At 36.7% G+C, this 23810-nt stretch overlaps 1 protein-coding gene across 1 annotated transcript in view; it reads right to left on the minus strand.

Annotated features, from left to right (window-relative positions):
* NEB (nebulin) overlaps nt 1-23810 on the minus strand; it is a 127087-nt gene that overhangs the window by 15006 nt on the left and 88271 nt on the right. Inside the window, exons 115-139 of the mRNA XM_082312871.1 lie at nt 23476-23580; nt 22874-22978; nt 20511-20615; nt 19046-19150; nt 18761-18868; nt 17420-17524; nt 16653-16757; nt 16432-16536; nt 15737-15841; nt 15507-15617; nt 14882-14992; nt 14304-14405; nt 14078-14176; nt 13337-13435; nt 10226-10336; nt 9983-10087; nt 9085-9189; nt 7676-7780; nt 6708-6818; nt 6133-6243; nt 4512-4625; nt 4270-4374; nt 3718-3822; nt 3004-3108; nt 2086-2178 (exon numbers count right to left, since the gene is read on the minus strand). Of these exons, the coding sequence (XP_082168997.1) occupies nt 2086-2178; nt 3004-3108; nt 3718-3822; nt 4270-4374; nt 4512-4625; nt 6133-6243; nt 6708-6818; nt 7676-7780; nt 9085-9189; nt 9983-10087; nt 10226-10336; nt 13337-13435; nt 14078-14176; nt 14304-14405; nt 14882-14992; nt 15507-15617; nt 15737-15841; nt 16432-16536; nt 16653-16757; nt 17420-17524; nt 18761-18868; nt 19046-19150; nt 20511-20615; nt 22874-22978; nt 23476-23580 (2640 nt within the window). The remainder of the gene's footprint in view (nt 1-2085; nt 2179-3003; nt 3109-3717; nt 3823-4269; nt 4375-4511; nt 4626-6132; nt 6244-6707; nt 6819-7675; nt 7781-9084; nt 9190-9982; nt 10088-10225; nt 10337-13336; nt 13436-14077; nt 14177-14303; nt 14406-14881; nt 14993-15506; nt 15618-15736; nt 15842-16431; nt 16537-16652; nt 16758-17419; nt 17525-18760; nt 18869-19045; nt 19151-20510; nt 20616-22873; nt 22979-23475; nt 23581-23810) is intronic.

The following is a 23810-nucleotide window of genomic DNA, read 5'->3' on the forward strand; positions in this document are numbered from 1 at the left end:
GCAATCTGTTAGAAGGTAACTTTAGCTGTTGGTGAGATGCCACTGTGAATGGCACTTCACTAAAAGGGTTTTCTAAAAACAAGTGTAAGTACCTTTGAACCTGATACCCTTGGGTCTTTCTACCAATGAAAGAAGAATTTTTGATTTGTAGAAATCTATCATCACATTCAACAAAGGTGAGAGTCATCATAAAACATTTCAGCAATTACAGTGCTATTTGCATTTCTACTTTAGCGTTACAAAAAAAAAGACTAGCATTTCACAAGAACATATTTAACATACTATGCATGAAACAAATTGTCTGAAATGTTAGTCTCTTTTAAACTAAAATGATGTCAGCATTCAAAAAAGCATGAAAAAGATTTACATGTTTCAAAAGAAAAGTAATACATACAATTATTCCAATTTTAGAGTGTTACAATTTTTTATACAATATAAAAGCTTTACGAGACATGCTTTAGTAAGGCTTTTGACACTGTTTGCCCTGGCCTCCTCACAGACAAGCTAACGAGCTAGGGGTTAGATAAGTGCACAGTGACACGGACTGAAAACTGGCTAAATGGCCGGGCCCAGAGCATTTTGATCAGTGGCCTGAGGGCCAGTTGGAGGCAAGTCAGCAGTGGTGTACCCCAGGGGTCAATACTGTTCAACATCCTCACTAAGGACCTGGACGCCAGGACAGAGCGCACCCTCAGCAAGTTTGCAGATGACACAAAACTGGGAGGGTTGGCTGATACAGCCAAGGGTTGTGCTACCGCCCAGAGGGACCTCCACAGGCTGGAGAAGTGGGCTGAGAGGTATTTGCTGAAGTTCAACGGGGGAATGCAAAGTCCTGGCGGGGAATAACCCCGAGCAACAGTACATTTAGGTTGGATATTAGGAAAAAATTCTTCACCGAAAGGGCTGTCAGGCCCCGGCAAATGCTGCCCAGGGAAGGGGCTGAGTCCCCATCCCTGGGGGTATTTAAAAGACGGGTAGACGTGGTGCTTAGGGACATGGTTTAGTGGTGGGCTTGGCAGTGCTACCTTAATGGTTGGACTTGACGATCTTAAAGGTCTTTTCCAACCTTAATGATTCTATGATTGTATACATGCTGGGGGCTGACTGTCTGAGAAGCAGCTTTGCAGAGAAGGACCTTGGGGACCTGGTGGACAAGAAGCTGACCATGAGCCAGCAATGCACCCTCATGACAAAGAAGGACAACAACATCCTCGACTGCATTAAGAAGGGCATTGCCAGCAGGTCAAGGGAGGTGATCCTTCCCCCCTACTCAGCACTGGTAAGGCCGCATCTGGAGTTCTGTGTCCAGTTCTGGGCTCACCAGTACAAGAAAGATATGGACTTACTGGAGCATGTCCAGTGCAGGGCCACAAAGATGAGTAAGAGACAGGAGCATCTTTGATATGAGAAGAGGCTTAGAGAGCTGGGACTCTTCAGCCTGGAGAAGAGTAGACTTGGGGGGAACTTATCAATGTGTATAACACCCAGTGAGAAGGAATGAAGAGGAGGGAGCTACTCTTAGTACTGCTCAGTGATGGGACAAGAGGTAATGGCCACAAATTAAAAAAAAAAGCAAAACAAAACAGAAAATTCAGTCTGAACACAGGAAAACACTTTTTTACTGTGAGGGTGGTCAGACACTGGACAAGGTTGCCCAGAGATGTTGTGGAGTCTCCATCCTTCAAGATATTCAAAACTCAACTGGATATGCTCAACTCAACCTGCTCTAGCTGATCCTGCTTGGGCAATGGGGTTGGAGTAGATGATCTCAAGAGGACCTTTCCAACCTAAATAATTCTTTAATCCTGTGCTAAACAAACTGTGTTTGGGATGAGACTAAAAATGATGGCAAGAGTTTTCATGTTTTAGACAATGGATTGTAAGTAACAAATTGAATGTTAATCATTAGAAAGATTACTGTTTAAGTAACAAGAATAGGCAAAAACTTCTACAAAGTAACCCTTAGCTGGACGGATTATTGCCAAGCCACTGTTAGCAACATTTAAAGAAATAAGAAGGGGAAAAAATAGATTATTTCAAGTTGAATTAGCACTGGTAGAGTATTAAAAATCAATTCTTTTGTACCGAGCTAATTGCATCCTGGGTTCGTTTAACTCTCTGCATCTCTGGTGTCTTTTCAATAGTAGTTCCAGTTCCAATATCTTCTTTATATAAAATCTTAACATTTAGAATGAAGACAACAAGGTTAAGCATACAAAACACAACATTATTTCTCCTAGAGAGTGAATACAGGCTCCTGATAGTGATTTGCACACCACAGTGCAGGCTGAAAGCCAACTCGGAGGATTATTTCCAGTCACTGCCTTATTGCCTGTCTGCAGTCTGTCCTACTGCATGAGTGCCATTTGTACAAAAAAGGGGCTGATCATTTATATTTGTAGTAATGCATTTTAAGTAGCATGTCAAAACATTTGTAGGCTAGTTTTAGGACTGAAGACTAGCGTGTGTTCTAATTTGTTCCTTTTGTTCTAATTCGTTTTATTATGTTTTCACAAATGTCTTCCACTTAGTTACTTACTATGGTGATGGTGCTAGTGGCAAAATGATACAGCAGACTTTAGGCACTTCATGGTACCACATGAAATGTGATGCAAATCAGGCAGACATTTCACTTTTCACTAAAAGAAGACAGTTGCAACACAACAAGAATACACTACTTACATGGTAACAGGACAAAAGGAGGGTGGATACTAGTAATACCAATTTAAGTACAGGATTGATTGTTTTAACTCTATCACAGCTATGTATATGTGAAAGAGTGCAATCAAGGCACTCCACAAAAAACAGTAGATAAAAAGGGGTAGCAAAACCCAGCTAAATCTACTTAGAATAAAATTAGTTTTGTTTGAAAAAGTTCTCATACACATTTAAGCAGATCAAGAACCTAAGTACCTGTAAGATAAGAGCCAAAAATAGTTATTTTATGAAACATATTAAACTGTATTGTTTGCAATGAGAACTGAAAACAGAAAATAACTATACCGAGCTGAAATTCTTCTGGTTTTCTTTCACACGCAGCATTTCTGGTGTGTCTTGTACAACTGTAACTTTTCCTTTACTGTTCTGTAGGTCCCACTGATACTGAAGCTGTTGAAAAAGTTGAAGTAAAATGTCAAATGTTGACTCTATGCCATAAAAATTTACTCACAGAGTTCTCTTTGAGGATGAGAAAAGAAATATTTTCAAGTACGCCTTATGAGGAGGTCATTTTAACACCACCATTAGTGACATAAAGATGTACCACAGTTACAAGTATTCTCATTTAAAGTAGCAATAGGAGATCCTTAATTAGGTTCACTGAAAAATCTTGAAAGGTGCCAGATTGTATCTAAAACAATTAAGTCTTAACGATGAAAGCTAAAGATTTCAAGTCAGATTGTGGGGTTCTGTCACTGAGCATACAGTCTTCCAAGTAGTCCCACTGCCAACAGAGAATTTCTGTAAGTTTGCAAAGGAATTGTCAAAGCACTGCAGCAGAAAGTTTTTTTCCAAGAAAATTACAGAATCATTTTGGTTCCCTGGGTAATGCGTAAGTGGGCTGCTGAATACATAGTGGACCCTCTAACTGAAGATCCCTGAGAATATAAAGGCAGCCTAGTTGGGATTAGAGTGTGATATCGGGACCTGATTAAATGAAAAAAAGCTGAACGTTTTTTATGAGTTGACAGTAACAGTACTTATTATTTATATACATACTGTGCTAAAGTTCTTCTGATTCTCACGGACTCTCTGCATTTCTGGTGTGTCTGCTACAGGCACGTAGTGTGGCATGGTCCTTTCTGCATCTTCCTTGTACTTTTTCTGATAGAAAATACAAAATGTATTCCATTAATATAAAAGCAGTAATAAACAATCTGGCATTACTTATTGTCCCATAATGCCCGTCTTTATGGAAATGTGAGTACTCCTGTGTCTGATATATGTTCAGGTTATGCCTCTGTGTAAGATTTAAACATTAGGTTATTAAGGAGCATGAAAATTAAGCTAAATCTACTTAGAAAAAAAATCAGCTTTGGTAATACAAAAGCAATAGAAATTATTGTTTCATTTTATACAGTCTTGAAATAAATGCATTTCAATATTAAAATGGAATTTCAGAGTAAGAGATGCCACAACACAGCCCTAGAGAAATTTGTTTTCCTGGTGTACCTCCTGAATGTTATGGCAGGTAGTTATTTAGGTGGTCCAAATTAGTATCCACTCGAGGTTCCCACATGAGCAATGACTAAATTGCTTCACTCAGGTTACCTGGCTCGAAAGGTTCTTGACCTGCTGGGCATGAATAATCTCCGGCGTATCGACAACACTGGTGTAGTTGGCTTTCTCCATTTCTGCCAATTGTTTGTATTTGATCTGTTGGGGAAAGCTCACATTTAGGTGCCTTAATCATATCTTGACAACAATTTTCATTTGATTTAATCAGAAAAACTGTTAATAAATTTTCCTTTAAAGAAGACATCAGATGTGATATATGAGATATTCACACAGACCTGGCTGGCAATGTCAGTGGCATTCTTTGCTCTCACAAAATCCGGTGTCTCCAAAGCCAGTTCTGTCAGACCTTTTCCTCTGATTTCTAATTCCAAGGCTTTTTTGTACTCTTTCTGCAGATGAAAACAGTACATAGATACTTTGCCAACGTGAATGCAACACCTTTAGGAACTTCAGATAGTTTCATGACCACACCAGAAAATAGGAATACTACTAGTATAAACTCACAATTAAACACACAAATGATGTCATTAAAGTGTGTACTTTATGACTTAAATCTTGAGAACAAACAGCCCCACTCCAGCAGTAAATGGAGCACAGTACAGGCCAGCTGTATTAAGGTCACTCTTCCTTCTCACACCGGTAATCTCAAAGTGTGAGTTCCTTCAGGTGATCAGTGCAAAACTGTAACTTGTACAGACGAGAAGCAACCGAGAGCGAGCAGTGTATGAAATGCACGTGGTAGTGAAGAGTGGCCACAGAGCGTGTCCAAAAAATGCAAGGTGTCAGGATTCTCTGTGACATTTGGGGCCCTTTGGAATGAATACCCTCCCTAAAAACTCAGTGCTGCAGCAACCACTCTACCCAAAGAGATCTTCCACTAAGGTCTAAAAGATTTATTTTGCATAGATTGGTATAATTCATATCTCTCTACGCCAACTCTGCTGAACTTAGCTGAATATGTCTAATACTCTGGTAATAAAATATAGGCTCTTTGAATAACTCAAAACCTCTGCACTGCTAAGTACAGAATGCTGTTGTCAGTAAGGATACTTATCGTAAGAGTATTTTGTTAAGAAGCAAAATCATAAGTAAAACTAAAAAGTTACTTTTTTCAGCTTTCAGACTGCTGATGTTAAAGCTCTTAAAATATGAGCTAATCTTAACCTATGAGAGCAATCACCATGAAATATTTATTATACCAGCCACCACGTAAATAAAGAGGCTGTTAGGTTTGCATCCTGACTGTCTGCTGGCCACCTCTCTCCGTCAAAGTGGGGAAGACTGCCTCGGCCACCAGTCCTGCGGCTGCCAACTGGGCATCAGCCCTGGGCAGGGGGAACTGCTCATGAGCAGGGCTGGTGTTTCTGACTCACCCATCAAGCCTAAAGCACTCAAAAAGAGCTCTTTGCTGCACAGGACACCTCCCAGAGCAGAAGTATGCCACTCTGGTTCCCTCATTGTAGTCCCTTTCTGATCTCTCACTTTGCTTCTTGTTTCCCCAGCCTTGGTCCTTAGCTCCTAATCCTTGGTAACTGCTCCAAGACGCCTAGCTTACACAACTGACACCTCCGGTTCCTACGCTTAGCCTTGCTGCATCACGGTGCTAGTTTAGTCTGTCCTTTGACTGATCTGCCTATTGATCACAGCACCTGCTTCCCACCTATATTCCTGACAGAAAAGAGCTCATTTTCAAAAAAAAGAGTTCACTTTCCTGAACTCACAAAGTTCAGGCTCCCAGTTTTATCCTTAGTCACCCATACACATTCTTTTTTTTCTCTCTACTCAAGTGTTTCTAGGGAATGACAAAGTTCATACCAGCGTTATACAGCCATAAGCATTTATCCGTTGCAGGCTGTTACATCCATTCAGGTATTTTCCAAATAGCTTTTGACATACCTCGTTCAGGATTTGAGTTGCATTCTTCGCTCTTAACATGTCTGGAGTCTCCTCTAAAGCTGTTAGTCCTTTACCTTTGACACCTTCCTCCAGATCCTTCCTGTACTCTTTCTGCAGAAGAAAATGAAAGCTGCAAAGCCAGACTAAAGAGAGTTCTATGCTCTACAACTGTGTTGCAAAAATTTAAAATAAAAAAAAAAATTCCAAAAGCTCCAAAAGAAAAAAGAATTTTTTAAAACAGCAAAGAATATTGTATAGGGTTATACAGGAACTACTGCAACAGAATAAGTTAAAGTAATTATTGTTCAAGATAAATTGCAAAGGCACACACATATACACCCTGCTACGGAACAGTTAGGCTGATGAATGGCAGAAAGGGACACAGTAAATATGAATACAGTTAATGAACAATTAAATAAATGTCCACGACAAATTAGATCACAACACAAAAGATACGCAAACATGCTTAATGTGAATGGTTAGGAAAAAGAAAGTTGTGAAGAAGAAATGCTGCTGAGAATACTTAGTGGAATTATTTAACTTGACAGAGGAAATAAGCACAGAATAACTGCTACCTCGCTTGCTATTTTGGTTGCATATTTGACATGTAATAAGGATGGCGTAATCTCCAAGCCAGTGAGGTTTCTGCCCTTAATGGACTCTTCAAAGTCCTTCTTATATTGTTTCTAATGAGAGTAAGAAGAAAAAAAGCAAAATAGCAAATATTTATTACATTATTTTTAGTTACGTGAAAAACTACGGGGAGGACGGAGCAGTGGTTTGGTATTAATGTCACAATGGCAATCTGCTACAGTCAATGCCGTGGGCACCAAAAGCAATAAATCCTGTATCTACTAAAGCCCATGAAACAGCTCATTGCTTTCAATGGAGATCTGACCTGACCCTGCCTTTTTTTTCTTTTTCTACTTATTTGTATACGCAGAGAAAACATTCAATGGAATCATTCAAACATAATGACTAATGGCCTTAGACAACTGTTTTTCAGCATGTATAAGCCTTCATCTGTGACAGAACAAGATTATACTTCAAACAAAGAGAAAAGAACTGCTTGAGGAAATAGAATGAGGGTCGGTGAAGACATTATGACAGTAGAGACAAACAGGAAATAAATGGGTTTCTCAAAAATAGAGTTCTGAGGTGAAAAGAATAACCAGGGCACTTTCTGTGGACTGTGATAACCAACACACATACTATACTCGGGCTGCCAAAGTTTAAGTGAAATGTATTTCATATTACATTTCTTCTAAAGACTCGAAGACTCGCTTAAGCTTCATTTACTGATAGCTTCTTGATGAAAAATTACAGATAGTATACACTTCATCGTGACATGGGAAAGCTTCATGAATTTTAAATGTAGTATTTAATAATCAATATAAAGAAATGTGATATAGCTATAATTTTTCAGTCTATCAGCATGCACAAGATGCAAGTATAATTGCCTGTCTAAATCACTGTGAAAGTTTAACTATAAAAATAAATTTTAAAGTTTTTAGTCTATCATCAGTATTGATTTTAACCATACCTCACTCTGCATGAGCTGAGATTCCTTTGCAGTAAGGTATGTCGGAGTTTCAAAGTCCAACATAGGTTTTCCTTTTTCCTTCTCATACTTTTCTCTGTATTTCACCTGAGAAAAGAAAAAAAGTTACCCTCCTAAATAATCAAAGAACCAATTCATCGACTAAGTATGTGCCTACTTTGGTCAACAGATCTGTGGTAAAAAACGAATGTCTAATACTGTTTGCCTTCCATATTATTGACCATAAAATATAAAATAAAAGGTCAGGCTTGCAGCAAAATGTGTGTGGCCCTAAAATTCTACTGATTTATTTCCTGTTGCAGAGAATAAGCAGTGCCAGCTCAGATTTCAATAATTTACTGATCTCAAGAAGGAAGAGAGGTAGCTTTGAAAATCTAACTTGAAGGCACTCAGACTGCTCGTGACCCTGGCTGAGTTCAGCCAGTTACATGTTAATGGACTGCAGGAGTGTTAGTGGCAGGGCTTGAAAAGATGCAGTTTCGCGAGTTGCTAATGCTGTGCGTGAGTGCCCAGGAAGTACAACGTCCACAAGGATGAAGATATTCTTGCTTCAAGTCATAGTATCCAGCCCTTAGGGCATCAATTTTCAGACTGCTGCATGAGGTAATGCTATGTCTTTGGCTGAGACAGATCCTGATCTCAAACTGGAGCAACAAGTAGTGACTTTAACTACAAACAGATTAACAACCATTTTCTTATAGTCCTTTGCTATGTAACCTTTTTGCTCTTCCATGCCATGCAGCAGAACAATAACTATGGCCCTTTGTGTTCTAGCAGTAATTCCTCTCTTGCTTTACAGTCAATAAATACCTGGAATGGAACCTGGAATAGAGAGGGTTAGAGATCAAATCAGGGTATGAATTTCTCTGGAATGAGTCACCATTTGCTGTATTCCAGAGCGAAAAAATATCAGACACGTTTAATAGCAGCAGTAGGTATTTTTTTGGTTAGAGCAATTTTGGATGCAGAAAAAGAATGGCAGAGCTCTCTGTATCACCTGAGGCTAGAATGGATAAAGCACTTGAAAATATACTGTCAGCAACAACCCTACTTCTTTCAGTTTCCAGTTTCTGTGATTACCATGCCCTTTTTTCCATAGACGAAATGACCCTGATAAATGTGTTATAGTCTGTAAAAAGATCCATATACAACAGACATAAGTGACTTTGAGATCTACTCTAGAAAGAAGAAATCATACAGATATTTTATATGTGTTCTAAACTTGCAAATGTGCAAATATTTCTCAGTGACTTGTTTACTCAGGTGTGCAGTGTTTATGAAGCAGATAGGCACAGAGATTGTTATATACTGGGGAATTCACTAGGATGACTTCAGTGGTGGAGACTGGTACTCAGTGAGTGGGGTTAATGAGAAACACACGACCAACTTACGTGGCTCTGTAGTTCTGATGCCTCCCTTAGATGAACCTGCTCAAGATTATCTGGCACCACATGGTAGTGACCCTTACTCTTCTCATATTGCTTCTTGTACTGGTACTGAAGGGAAGGTGTCAAAAATCATCTCAATAAAAAAAAAATCCCTCAGCAAATTTACTTCTTAGGTCCAATCAAAGCAACACTTCAATGGAACATCAAAGAGAAATTAGAAATTCAAAAAGCAAAACAAAACCAAGAAGTTTAACTCCAAGTATCAGATATCACTTCTAAAGATGTGGGTGAACAGTTATCTTTTTTTGACCATTTTGATTGCAATGAAGATTTTTTCAAAACCAGGATTAAAAAGAAGAAAAAGAAAAAGAAAAAAGAAAACACAACGAATACATGAAAAGGCTGTAGCAGAAAATAATGATTTTTGTCTTTTCTCAGTAAAATTATGAAGTATTTTGTTAGGCATAATTCTGTACATCTACAACAGGGGGATGTTAAACATGAACATGAAATGAAAAAACCCAGACAAAAATAAAAATTTTAAATATAGTAAGCAGTAAAGAAAAAAGTAAAAAAAGAAGAAAATAGTATTTGTTAGTGTGATGCAATCAGTTAAAATGTAATAAAGAACCAATCCACGAAAAATTATTAGAGGATTTAAAATATTAGCAGTTCTACAGCTAATAAAGATTTCACTTCCCAGAGGACAAATGTGGCAAAGTTGCTAGTTAACTAGGAAATAATCATTACAAAGTAGAGGAAGAGATCACTACCAGGTGATGTCCCATGAAGAATAACCAAGGGAGTAATTGTTACAGAAATAGTTAGCAGAGATCAATTCAGAATGGAATCAATAGTAATGGAAAAATGAAATGGATATGGGATTAGTTAATGAGCTTACAGCGCTGGCGAGTTGGCTTGTACTCAGGACATGGTTCATGATGAGCGATTCAGACATGTCCGTGACAGGCTTATGAAGTTTCTTTAAATCTGCCTTGTATTTCACCTGCAGGTAAGAAAGGACAAACAACATCAGAAAAGCAGACTGCTAATAAAACCTGTGTGTTAACAACATAAAGGAGGTCTTTGTTAAAGAAATTTGAAACTTCTAATTTCCCTAGAGGAAAAGCATAAGTAAACATACCTCACTAGCCATGTTGTGGGCATCTTTCATGGTCTTGTAGATTTTAGCCTCCTTTAAATCATACTTTGGCTTTTTACCCATCTCTTTGGAAAAATTCTCCTTGTATTTCACCTAAATTAAAAAACAACCAGGTATTACAACTGTTCTTGAGTACTCATTTGTTTGACTGCAGAAGGCAAAGAGTCCCTACTTCAGTGCTGACGGTAAGCAGCTGAATGCAAGTGTAGTAACTTGAAGGCATCCACTGGAATAAAGGCTATTTTAAAGATGACCTGACATGGAAAGAAAATCTACATCTGTATTTACAAAATACCACTTGCAATTTTTCTTTCAGTGCACACGTTATGTCTCCTCATTGTAAAAATAACAGAGGTAGGTCAAGAGAAGTATGTTGACAAAATACAGCTAAATTCTGACCCTCCGAGATGCAGAATTGTTTCCTTGATGGGAACTGTGAGTAGATAAAAGATACCCCATTTCATAAAGAGACAAAACCACAAATATAAAGAGTATTTAAAAGAACTTTTTACGTACTTCTTGGAGAAATATGAGCTTTAAAAACTACCTTAAGACATATGAGCACTCAAGATGGCAATATATCAAATACTTTTATATATACTGTTAAACTGTGTTCTGTATAAATCAGAGATGAAGAAGGATGTTAACGATCACAATAAGAAGAGTGATACAATTAATTACTAGGAATTGGATTACACAAGAGGCTTAGTAACACTTCCAAACCACATTAGCATCAGCAAGGTAAACCATAGTGAGGTAAGCCATAATATTCCAGCAGACCCAGGCTGAAGGCACAGAATGTTGATAGGAAGGAGAGTTTTGCTAATGATTTAAAGGAGGGCAAGTCCTTTATCCATCATAACTTGTCGCACCCCACTGCTGCAGGTGCAGCTAAAGGCTAATTCCTTGCTATTTCTTGTAAACCTACAAAAGGGACATCATTTTATTAGGAATATTTTGGGGTTTGGTTTGGTTTGGTTTGGTTTTTTTTGCTATCATCAGAGATGCCTAAAATTGTTTCAGAAGAGTGACTGAAGAGTGCAAGAAAAACTCAAAGTATTAAAGATTAAGTTCTGGCTTATCTAAACAGATCCCATAATTAGTATGTATGCTCATCCCATTAGAGTAAACATCAGTAGAAAAATTCCAAGGATTTGTCATGTCTTCCCTGCAGTAGTATTCTGCCTGGTCTGGAAACAAGTGAGGCAACACTTCTTTCTGTTTACCAGTCCACATTTCCTTTACTTTATACTAAATAAGCTAGCAACCCCCAACCCTGGTCTAAAGAACAAGAACTGAACAACCGTCATCAGTCTTTTTGAAAGAAGTTGATCTTGTTCAGGACCAAGATAATACTTATAAAAAGCATGCAGAAAATATAAGACTGTGGCTGATGAGGAAAAAGGAGTAATGGTTCTTCAGAAAAAATCCCTGATCTCCCAAGCAATATTTATGTGAAAATTGAAGTGAATGAAATAAAATACTGAAGAACTGATAACTAAGTTGAACAGCTGACTCATGCTATAGGGTTTTTTATGACAATTACAGAAATTCAACCAGATAATATTATATTAATAAAAAAAGAAAGATTATTGAATGCAGAATTAAGTCACATGCCACAATCTCATTTTACACTTTGAATTCATTGTCATATTCTTGTCCATATGGTTCATGCTGGATACCACTGTTGCTTTTTTGCTTTGCAAAATATGCCAACATTTAGACAAAACACACAGAGAAACGGGCAATTCCACGAATTATATAGCTGCTGTAACAAAACAAAGAACTTGACATTTTGACATTTTTGACATAAAGGAATTAAAATCAAGCAGAAGTATACTAGAATCTGTTAAGTTTTGCAAGCTATGCAACACACGATGAAGATCAGACCGTCATGCCAAAGAGTTCACTTTTTTTAAGCCCAGAAGAGATGTCACTGGAAGATCTATGCAAAATTAAAAGCAAGCATGCCAGGCAGGAAGATGAAATCCAACTAAAAAAATGCAAGCGGATAAACAAACTGGACATAATGCTTTATAAAGAAGTTGTTTATGAGAAGAAATATCCAAGAGAAAGAGAAGATAAAGATTATGCTAATTATTCTTTGCTCTCTTACTGCCTCTGCAATAGTTAATTTTCTCCCAGGACCAAAATAATCTCATCAAAGCATGTTTATAAGACTGAGAGAACTGGCTAGCATTGGAGCAAAAGCATGGAAAAGGAGGATCGCATCACTGAACAGCAATATACATAATTTCTTCTTTTTCTTGTAGTTCAGTTTTTCAGTTTAAGAATCCTTAGTTCTGCTGAAAAGACTCTTGTTTTTCCTGACAAACACAGTGGCTGACATTCAAACATGCGGCAGTTACATGCAACAGTCATGGCTAGACATGGAAAAAACATAACCCCCCTTTTTTTCATTTGGAAATACATGTGCAATACTGAAATGGCACAGACCTGTTTGCTGCCACTTCAAAAACTGCTATGCAGCCATCGTTTTTCTATTTTCCAAAGGTTTTGAGATGGCAAGAAATATAAGAAACTATGCACCCTCAAATCACTACAGGGTACGCTTCTCAGAGGCTCTGGGGCTGATTCAGGCATATGCTATGCTTCCATTATGCCATTCCAGCACAATGTGAACAGAATAGTTTAAATGAAGTTTAAATAGAAGTTTGAAGTTTGAATAGTTAAAATGAAGTTCTAGTGTGAATGTTAGGCATATGGTATGACTGTTCACGGAAAATTACCAGCACTATTGTTGGGGTTTGTCATACACACATATTTCCAGTTTTTCCACAGTTTCAGGAAAACCAGCTCAAGTTTATATGTCTGGTTTTAGGTTTTTTGGGGTGAAAAAGGTGAGTTTTCACATTGCATGAGTGCATCGGAAACTTCCATTAAAAACACTGGAAGTTCCAAAACCATTGTGAAGGGCAGTCTCACAAGTTTTGCTACATTCAACACAAAAAGATCCAGTGCAACTGGTGCATCATAGACCCTTTAACAGCTTGGAATTGTAAGATACTATGCAAGCAAGAGACAGATGCATAAAAATGGCATTCCCAGATGTGTCACTTCAAATTATCTTACATGGCTACTTAGCATATTAGCTTTCTTAAAGGTTCTCATCCATGGGGTATCATAAGATGCGGCTCCATGCCCTCTCATATGTCGTTTGAGGTATTCTGCCTATAATGCGCAGCAAGAAAGCAAGATCAGAAATGCAAATAATTACAGGATTAAAGCATGAAGTGGTGAGAAAGAACCAACTTGAACTGAGGTCCTGGCGGAAAAAATTGTCACAGAAAATAGCAAGCATGTGCTTCAGACTGATTGCAGAACTTGACCGTTGTATAAAAGTAAGCAAGCTTCTGTTAATATAACATATTAACTTCAAAACAGAAGATTCTTTTAAAGGCACAAAGAAGAAAGAAAGTGGCTGAAAGAAACTGAATTTCCATCTCATAAAGGATGGATAATAAGAGTTAGGTAAATGGCTGCTTCTTTTAAAGCCAATACCAAGAAAAGCTAAAAAAAGAGAACATGGCTAACACTTCAGCCTTAGCATTTAAAAGATCTTGTCATGGCATCATTTCAAGCAGATTCTGTACCTCCATTACTGACATTTAGTAAGTCAGTAGAAAAGTTTATTTAACAAAGAAATACCTTGCATTGGGATTTAATTTTTACTTTAACACATTCCCTTTAAAACATTCCCTTACCCCCTAATCTAGAAATAATTTCAGTTACAATATTAGTATTACTCCAGAAGTTAATATCATGTCTCATTTCTCTCACTGCTTCAAAGTTTCACCACCTTTTTATTATTACCTGGCTAGTTAGCTTGGACACCTCCTTTGCCAGTTCAATATCCGGACGTCCCAGCATGGTTACGCCAATGCCAGCTTCTCCACGCTTTTTATATTCAATCTAACAAAGAAAAAAAAAAAGTATAGTTTAGTAGTAATGATTCTCCCTTTTAATTATTTTACTGGCACTGTTTTTAATAAGAAAATTACTGCTAAAGAATTATACAGAAGACTTAAAAAACACTTACATCACTAATTAACTTGGCAGCCTGAGTTGCTTTCTTAATATCTGGTCGATCTGCTATAGGTGTGTAGTGGAGCTTTGACTTGGCATCTTTCTTGTATTCAATCTAATCCGTGATGAGAGACAGAGGAAAGAAAATTACTGACGTTTGTTTGTGAGGAATATACCTAATAAGGACACAGCAATGTTGCTGGGAAAGTGCATGTTGTTTTTTTTTTTTTTTTAATAATTTCACAAGGAATGGATTTGGGAATCTGTTTTTGCAAGTTGTCTACAAATGAAGAAATAAGCATGTGCAATTCTGTCTGTATTTGAAGGAATGAAAAAAATTATTAGATGTGATTTGCACTAGATTACTTTAAATCCTACCATGCGATTAAGTAGAAATATAATTTTCAAAGAAATCCTTTATTTCAGTGCAATTTTACATTTGTAAATATTTGCACCTTTATCTTTCAGAACTATACCTGAACATGGAGGCTGGGAGGAAATCTAGAAGTATGTGAACTTCTGTTTTTGCCAGCTGACTTTGAATTTGCTTACACAAGCTACTTAATTCATGAAAAGACAAGACAAACTTACTGTACTCTGTTTTTTAGCAACTTCCATGGCGTGTTTCACTTCGGGAGGCTCCAGCATGACAGAATAATTAGACTTGCCTTTCTCCTTCACAAACTTCTTTTTATAGTTTGTCTGTTAAGAGCAAAAAGGGCCATGTGTGATTTTTTAATTTTACATGGAGGTAAATGCTACTGGAACTTGGAAATAAGCTCACTGAAACTGTTAAGACAGATAAAATGAAGTCTCCTCAGTCTCAAAATGTATGGTCCCCAGCTTGTTTTTTGTAATTTGCCCTTTAGATTACAAAAAGTTGCTATTTGGAGATAATGATTGTGTTTAAACTGTGTTCTGTGAAAAAGAAAATCTGAATTAAGGGCACCCGTTAGCACTCCAGCCCGTCGCATTTCTCCAGAGTATTTCAACAGATTCCCAATAAAATGTGTTTAGCTCTTTGTTAAAGTCTCATTCTGGTAGGAATTAATCTTTTCTGACTCCTTGGGCATCTTAACGATGAGACTCTCAATATGTTGCATGTCTACTAAAACATGCAACAGTCTAATCGATTATAGGCAGCAGGTAATCTCACCATAATTTAATTATAATTTATTTAATCTCACCATAAATTGTTATCATACTAGTTACTTACCTCACTGACATTCTTGGTCACCTCTTTCACATGAGCAGTGTCTCGTGTCTCTGGCAGGGTTGTGTAAGACCCATGCGGAAGCTGCTTCTTGCTATGTTCTTTGTATTTGTTCTGAAAGCACAGAATAAAAATAGGCAAAAAACAGCAATGAAAGCCCTGTCCCCACCTCCCCCACCCCCCATATTAAAAGCATGTACTTAAAATGAACAAATAACTCTCCGCTGTTTTACCTCAGATACAAGAGAGCTGACATTCTTAGCCAGGAGGATCTGAGGTGTATCTGGAACAACATGGTACGTTCCTCGAGCTTTGTTGTGCTTCTCTTTGTATTTTATCTAGCAGGAAGAAAAGATATCATTTTAAGCAATGCGTATCTTGTCTTGTGGCAATTTAAAAAGAAATTACTATAGTTGTGCCTGCTTGTTAGTGCAAAAGTTTGCAGAAAATCCCATATTTCGATATTTTCCAAGATAAATTCATGCCAGTCTATATCTTCCTATAGCTCTTACTTGGAATTTTATTAATATATGGAATATTGAATATTAATATACTGTTAGTAATTATTACAGGTACTTTGTGTTATGCACAAGTTACACCTGCAGCTTTTTTTGTTGTTTTCTCCAGATAATATTTTCATTTCAATAACAGGAATGCAGAGATATACCAAAGGTCTAGGGTATTTAGGCTATATTAACTTTGAATATTTATTTAATCCGTGAACTAAGCCAGTGACATTTACAAGACCAAATTTGTTCAGATTTTGCCAATTTGTTAATTAAATGAACAAATAAAATCAAATAATGAAGTGAGTCTGAGAACAACTTTTCAAAGCTTCATTCTTAATCCAATCGTATTTCCAATAAAGTAGTTTATGTGGTAACTAAAGTTCTAGTAGAACAAAAAAAGTAAGAGTTCAAGTACTTACATCACTTGCCAAGATGGCGTTATTTAAGGCCAATACTGTGTTTTTATCATCTGTGACAGAGAGTTTGCATCCCTTTAGGAATTCTCGGTCCAGTTTGTATTCGTACTGCAGGAAGAAAAAATAAAATAAGAGAGTCTCAAATCTTCTACATTTTTTTTTTTTTATTCTGAACATGAGAGATGTGGGGAAAAGGAATATTCAGTTTGTTCTGATTTTCTTACATCACTCTGTTGCAGAGATGACTTGGCTGCTTGAATGAAGTCAGGCCTATCAGCAATCCAGTGCCAATGAGCCTTGGCGGCTTCATATTTCTTCTTATAATCCAGCTGTTTATAGTGAAACAACAAGAAAAAAAGAAGTTAATTGGAAGTTGCGTACTTTACGTGACATTCATACAGATGCAAATTCTCTTTTGGTTTGTGCCAATTAAAGAGAGAAGAGGTAAGAAAGTGCATCCACATCAGACTAGAGCTTTCCTCTCAACCATGTACAACCCAGTGGGAGCCCATTTATGCTAGTTTTTCCACTGCTAGGTGGAGAAAGGAATATGAATGACCGAAAAGATGTCATGACTTTGAAGAAGGTGAGTGCTTTCAGTTCCTTCCCTACTGAAGTGGACATTGGGCCACCAACAATAGAAAACACAGGAGAGCTTTCCATGAAGCGCTTACTTCGTGACACATTACAGAACATCATCACAGAGAATTTCTGGGACAGTTACATCTCTATCAGGAAAACAGAGCAGGACTAGAAGAACAGTAGATGTGTGACATACAGGGACCTCAGGTGACCTCAAGGACAACTTGAAAGAGTGAGCACTTTAGTAAGAATAAATTAAAATACATTTTATTCAAGCAGCATAGGAATTAGAAGCAATGTCCAAGATCAAAAAACTTCAATGCAACTGAAATTAATTTCTCGTGGTCTCCATTGCCAGTCCCAAACAATATCCATAGTAAAACTGAAGTATTAATAAAACTGAACTCACATTGCTGTTTAGCTTGTAAGCATGCCTTGGGGTCTTAATATGAACTGAATCTGCTATGACATTGCAGTGAGATTTATTCCTCTCATACACTTCTTTGTATTTCAGCTAAAGAAAGACAAACATAAAAAATGTTTATAAAGATAATATCATCATCAACAAGAAAAGCATCAAAATATGAAAAACATAATATTAAAAATTGCTCCTGTCAAGATAAAATCCTAACAGAAGAAAAAGAAATTGTATCAATACAACTTGGTATCAACCATCTGCCTGAAAGAAGGGTCCTCTTCAGCAGCAGTTCGCTTTAAATAGAAAACGTAGCAGGTATAACTCACCATGAAGCACAGACTAAGATGTAACAGAATCTACACACGAACAGTAATTTTGCCTGTTTCCAGTTTTTTGCACCTGATAGAAATGCTTTAAAGAACCTTATCTTCTGATAGGCACATTCAGTCCTTTCTGAAAATTCCTTTCTAGAATCTCAAATTCAGCACTCAGTTGGGAACCAAAAAAATGTACTTCAATTCACAGATTGCTTTTGAACGTCTTTGTCTCTTAATGATCCACATTATTATCTGTATAATATGGTTATTTTTTCCTCCTAGATTCACCCATGATATAGATAATCTACGTAGCATCTGAATGACTTCCACGCTGCTTATTCTCACAGTCCTATATTGAGTTACAGAAGTGCAAGTATCCTCATTTTATTTATGGATATCTAAGGAACAACAATACAAAGGTCTGAGAGAAAGCCTAGGGTAGGAGGAGGAATTAGGACCAGGACTCCCAAATCCTATGATATTATTTTATCCACTTCATCTTCCTTTCTCTCTCTTCTTTTTAGCCTTCCATTGCCCCATAATTAAAACACATATTTATTTTAGATTAGAATATTTACCTTATATAGTCACACTACCCATAGAAGAAATGAATAAACACAGTAATGTGTTAAGTACCTTATCCAAGGCTCCACAAAAGCCACTAGCCAACAGAGGAAGAAAACCCAGAAACAAACTCCCCAGAGCCATTCTTTAATTAGATACCAGTTCCAGGTCATGGCTTTTCTTACTAATGAGGGCTGCTCTACCCCAGCAAAAATGTTCCAAGAGCTACAGAAGAACGTTACATGAATACTGAATACTTTCATACTCTTTTGTGTTTTTTGAAAAAGCATTAAGTACATACGGAGTTTTACATGCAGACAAAACTAATACACTCTAACGAGAAGCTATTTTTTAATGACAGAGTTACATATGAGTTAAAAGTATTGCATATCAAAGTAAGAAGTTAATTAGGTGTCTTTTTTGATACCACAGAGAAGGATAATTTACTTACATCGCTTATTCTGTCCTTGACCTTGCGCACATGCAATAACATAGGTGTATCATGGATTGTAGTATAGCCTTTGGGTTTCGCTTTGTTATATTCCAACTTGTAAATAATCTGAAGATAAAAATTATAGATTGTATTATTTCTTGATGTTATTGGTGTCAATTGAAAAAATCAAGATGAGAAACATTGTATAATGGACTACAGAAAATGCCATATTCTTCGTTTTCACACTTCAGAGGTCAGAATTCAGAGAAGGACGTATGCTTGAAAGGGACTGACCACACTTACATCACTAATCTGTTTGTTGACTTTTGTAGTCCGTAAGTGTTCTGGAGTATCCACGACCATAGTATACTTGTCTTTCTTCTTTTCATAGTCCTTTTTGTATTCAACCTGGTGATTGCGAAAGAGCATGTTAACCACACAAACCAAGACAAAACATCTTCAGGAGATATGTTTATATTCACACGTAAAATTGCAAAATCCTTCCACCGAAGCCAATGAAAGTTGAACATGCACAATGAGCTAAACTTTGCAAACCCCTTATTTGCTTAAGAGGCTGCCTATCTATTTGTGTCATTAATTTTACATTTATTTTACTGAATGTAAAACCTTCGCTTCTATCCTAAATCTCCAAGATTGAGCTAAAAAAGCAATCTCGGCAGATCAGTGACTTTTAAAATTCATAACTGCACAATATCTCATTTTTAAAATTCATCAAATGAAGAGAAACGTAAAACATCTTACACAGTAGAAGATAAAAACATCCACTGAATATATCATAATGCCAGGCTATTTTAGAGGCTTTGATAGCAGAATTTGTATCTTAATAATTTCTGTGTTAAAGATCATCTTGCCCTAGTCAGGACTCTAAACCTGTTTTCACAGAATTCAGTGAGAACAGACTGTACACCAAGAATGATAATTCATTGTAGATAGCCTGAGGGCAGGTGGAAGAGGTTAGAACATGGTTTCAAAAAAGAACTTTCATGCTCTGTCTTGCATCAGAAAATAAAACCATGCTTTTGAAACAGGACTATGACAGACAAAATATAAAAAATGATATACAAGCAACAAGTCATAACATGAAGTCAACTCAGATGAACGTGCAGATCAGGCAGAGTGCTATTTTTTTTCTTCAAACGTACTCAAACTTACCTGCAGGGAGTTTTGAATGAGATAATAGAAATCCACAGATAAATGGAACAAAAATGTCTAGTAAAGACCTTCAGTACCTTACTACTGAAGAATTTTATTAACTGTGCTAATAGTAACAAAGAAGAACACCCTCCTCCCTCTCATGTAATTGTTTTCTACTGTTGCATTTCCAGCTTATAATTTAAATGTTATAAGCCGATTTCACCTGGCCCAGTCAGGAATTATTTTTACCATTGAAAAGAGTAAGGTTACTGCTAGGAGCTGTGATTCCAGAGCAGAAATAAATATGTATCAGTTACTTAATAAGCCACATTTTCATCCAACTGGTACAATCCAAATATATATGCTGGAATCCAGATTAAATAAAGGTAGAATATGGAAAAATAATTCTTCACAATAATATCAGAGTCATTACAGGCTTTCTTTTATGTCATCAGAAATATAAATATGTTAGGCTCTTTGTTCTGTATGAACAAATAGATGAATCATACTCACTTTCTACCTTCTGATTTGATTAGTCCAAACAGCTAATTTGTGTGTATATATATATATTTGTGTATATAATGTCTCCTACAGCAGCAGTTCTTCATATTACCTGGCTCCATAAGTATGTGTTGTAGAGTGCTGTCAGCATATCTGGCCTCAGAATTTCATTACATCCATGTTGCAGGAGCATCTTGGCAAACGATTTATATTTTTTCTGTTCATGCAAATGGCAACGAAGCACAAAAGAGACTTGTGAACACCATAAACAACCACAGCTCTAGATCCCAGACACTTTGAGAGTGGAGAGATTTAGGCAAGGTACTATATGTATTCATTCAGATGTGCATACAACTTACATCTATATCATTAAGAATGTCAAGAGTATATATGAAAAGATTTGCATACTATCCCATTAAGGAAATTGAGAAAATATTTTTTGGGAGATGAGTAAATTACAGCTTAAATTGAGGGCACTCAAAAGCCAAATATGTCACTGTTGCTTGAGTAATGAGTAAGAAGATAATGTTTGTAAAAGTCATTAAAGAAGAGGTAATAAAAAAAATAAATGCATTTTTTATGCAACATGCATTTTTTAAAACCTCTCCAATGACTTCAAGAGACATTAGATTTCTGATGTCAGTTGATGCACAGTGTATGAAAGTACATAGAGTAGAGATTAGCTCACTCAAAAAGCGGTAATTCTTTTTGGGTGGCAAAACAAAAACTGTCTGATCAACTGAACTAAACCAGCATGACATCCCAGGTGAAACCTGTGATACTGCTAGCTATAGACATTTCACGCGGACAGAGTAGCTGTGAGTGAACCAGGCACTTTCTGGCAGCACCGGCTAGTGCTCCTACAGTACCTGACTGCTCAGTGTGGTCCCCCACTTGGCCAGGAGGTTCCTAGGATCATCCACAATAACGCTGTACCTATCTTTGAGCTTCTCATAGGCAGCTTTATATAATTTCTGCTCAGAATAGCATAATACAGTGTAACAAATTAAAAGAGAGTGAAGACACAAAGAGATCATTGTTCTAACCATTGAACCTCTTTACGTGGACTATTTAAAGGCTGGGATTGAAGTTTATATCCAAAAGAGAAAAATATATTAAAACAAAACCACAGAGAGAAATATTTCCAAATAGTATATGCTTTTCTAAACTTCCACTGGAAGGCCTAATCTACAATTTAAGCACACCTATATTCTATCCTTGCTACTCTTCAATAAGCCATTTTATGACTTCTTTTCTTCATGAAAAATAACTGCAGAAGCAACTCTGTATGGAACTAGATTCTTGATTTGAGTACAAAGAGAACACAAGGAGATGCAAGGGTAAAATACAACGTTATATTATCATCAGATATTTTGTAAGCAAAAACTATAATCCCTCATTGCAAAAAAACATCACTTACATAACAGAAGACATTTAGGCAAGTTCATTTCAATGTATGGAGCCCCTGTTGCTAAAATTTTACTCACTTATGTTTCTCATATTAAATATTTCCTTATTTGCTCTACCAAACAATAAGAAGACTGAATTCTAACAATCTTCTGTAACAAATTCTGGTTCACTGCTTATCAAATTGAGTGTGAAATGATAGCAACGGTACCGGAATGGTATCTGTTGTGAAACAGTTTTTCTTACCTAGAACAGACAATACCGTAATAAATTTACTGACAGGTAAACAATTTAACATAATGTCTGATGAAAAAGAATAAACTACCAAGATGTAAGAATTTAAATATATGCTGCTTGAATGAAAAGCATCAGAGTCTGCTGTGGTACGCCAGCTCTAAGCTGATGAGAATTCACCTGGAGCACAGTGCTTTTCAATGGGCTTTGTCCTGTGGGCGTACAGCACTACTCCTCAAAACCCCACTGGCGATTTTAATCTTAAACCCAGGGGCATTCATTAGCCCCCTTTGCTACTATGCTGTGTTTATTGTTTCTTTAGCACTACAGGAGAAAAGTAAGAAAAAGTAAGTAGCAGAGTGGGAAAATTCAAGGCAAAACATCTGAAATGAAACAGAGCTATGGTAACTTCAGACATAATGCTATCTTCCTAACACCGATGAAGTTTTTTTTCAATGTTTCAGGAAAGCAATTGTGATTCTCTCTATACCTTTTTCACATGACAATCAACTATCAGTGTTACTAAGCAAGCAGCATTATTTAAATTAGCATTTATTTACCAGTCAGCAAAGGAGAAGTTTCTTTGCAATGACAAAGTAATGGAACGGGGCTCAGGATTTCAGGTACTGTAAAACCTGCCCTGTCCTAATACTCAGACAGACAATAAGAACAACCTTGTCTTTCATGATTTAGTCTGACCTTAAGACATCTTTAAGCCTGAATATATTTTGATTTATTTACAGTTTCATAAGAAAGATCAACCTTCAACTTGGTTTTAAAATACACACACTTACTACTTCAGTATGAGATGCTACAGAAATCTTTAACACTTACCGCATCCGTCAACTGAGTTGCATATTTAAAATGCAAGTTAATTGGAGAGTCAGCTACATACTTAAACTGAGACTTAGTTTTCTCAAATACCTCCTTGTACTTACACTGGAGAAAAAAAAAAAAAAAAAACAAACACAAAAAAAATTCCAATGTTAATCCAAAGAAGGGTAAGGCAATGAAAACATATGATTTTAGAAAGAATCTGAAGCAAAACCATGGTAGAATTATTGCATATGTGCGTTTAACATATCTACAAACAAAAAATAGTTGTAAATGTAGTAGTTTGCAAGATGGAACTATCACAGCAAGAAAACAATGGAAATTTCAAATCTTCATCATTTTAAAGCTAGATTTAGAATCACTAGAAAAATTACTAGGGACCCGATAGCTTTGCAAGGAACAGAGGGGGTAAGTAAAAGACCATTTTGCCTCTGTTTTCTTTTACAGTACGAACTGAAATTTTAGATGCTATATATTAAGTTCTACCATGAGTTATTCATATCAATGTCTAGGTCCAAATCGGATTCTCCTGTGAAAAATTTATCTACAATATAAGCAAACGTCAAAAAACATTTAGCAACAGTACAGACTGTTTTACTTACCCCACTGTAGAGCACTTTATTCTTTTCTGCCAGAGCCAAACTTGGAGTATCCCATACATAACAGCCAGTGCCTCTGAGCCATGATAAGTCTTCCTTGTATTTAATCTTTAGAAAAAGAAGTAAAAGGATTCTGTTTTAAGCCGCACCAAGTGGTAGCTGATCAATGCTGAAATGGCACCTCAACACGAGGCATAGCAAACAGAGCTACATCCATTATTATTCCATTATAAAATAAGTTACAGTAACTCATACTTTTCTGATGGACTCAGATTATTCACATGCCTAATCTATAATTAGCTATTAGAGTTCCTGTGTGAATTAAAAAACATTTATTC

This window comes from Platalea leucorodia, assembly GCF_965183815.1.
Source record: "Platalea leucorodia genome assembly, chromosome: 5".
NCBI classification, from domain to species: domain Eukaryota; kingdom Metazoa; phylum Chordata; class Aves; order Pelecaniformes; family Threskiornithidae; genus Platalea; species Platalea leucorodia.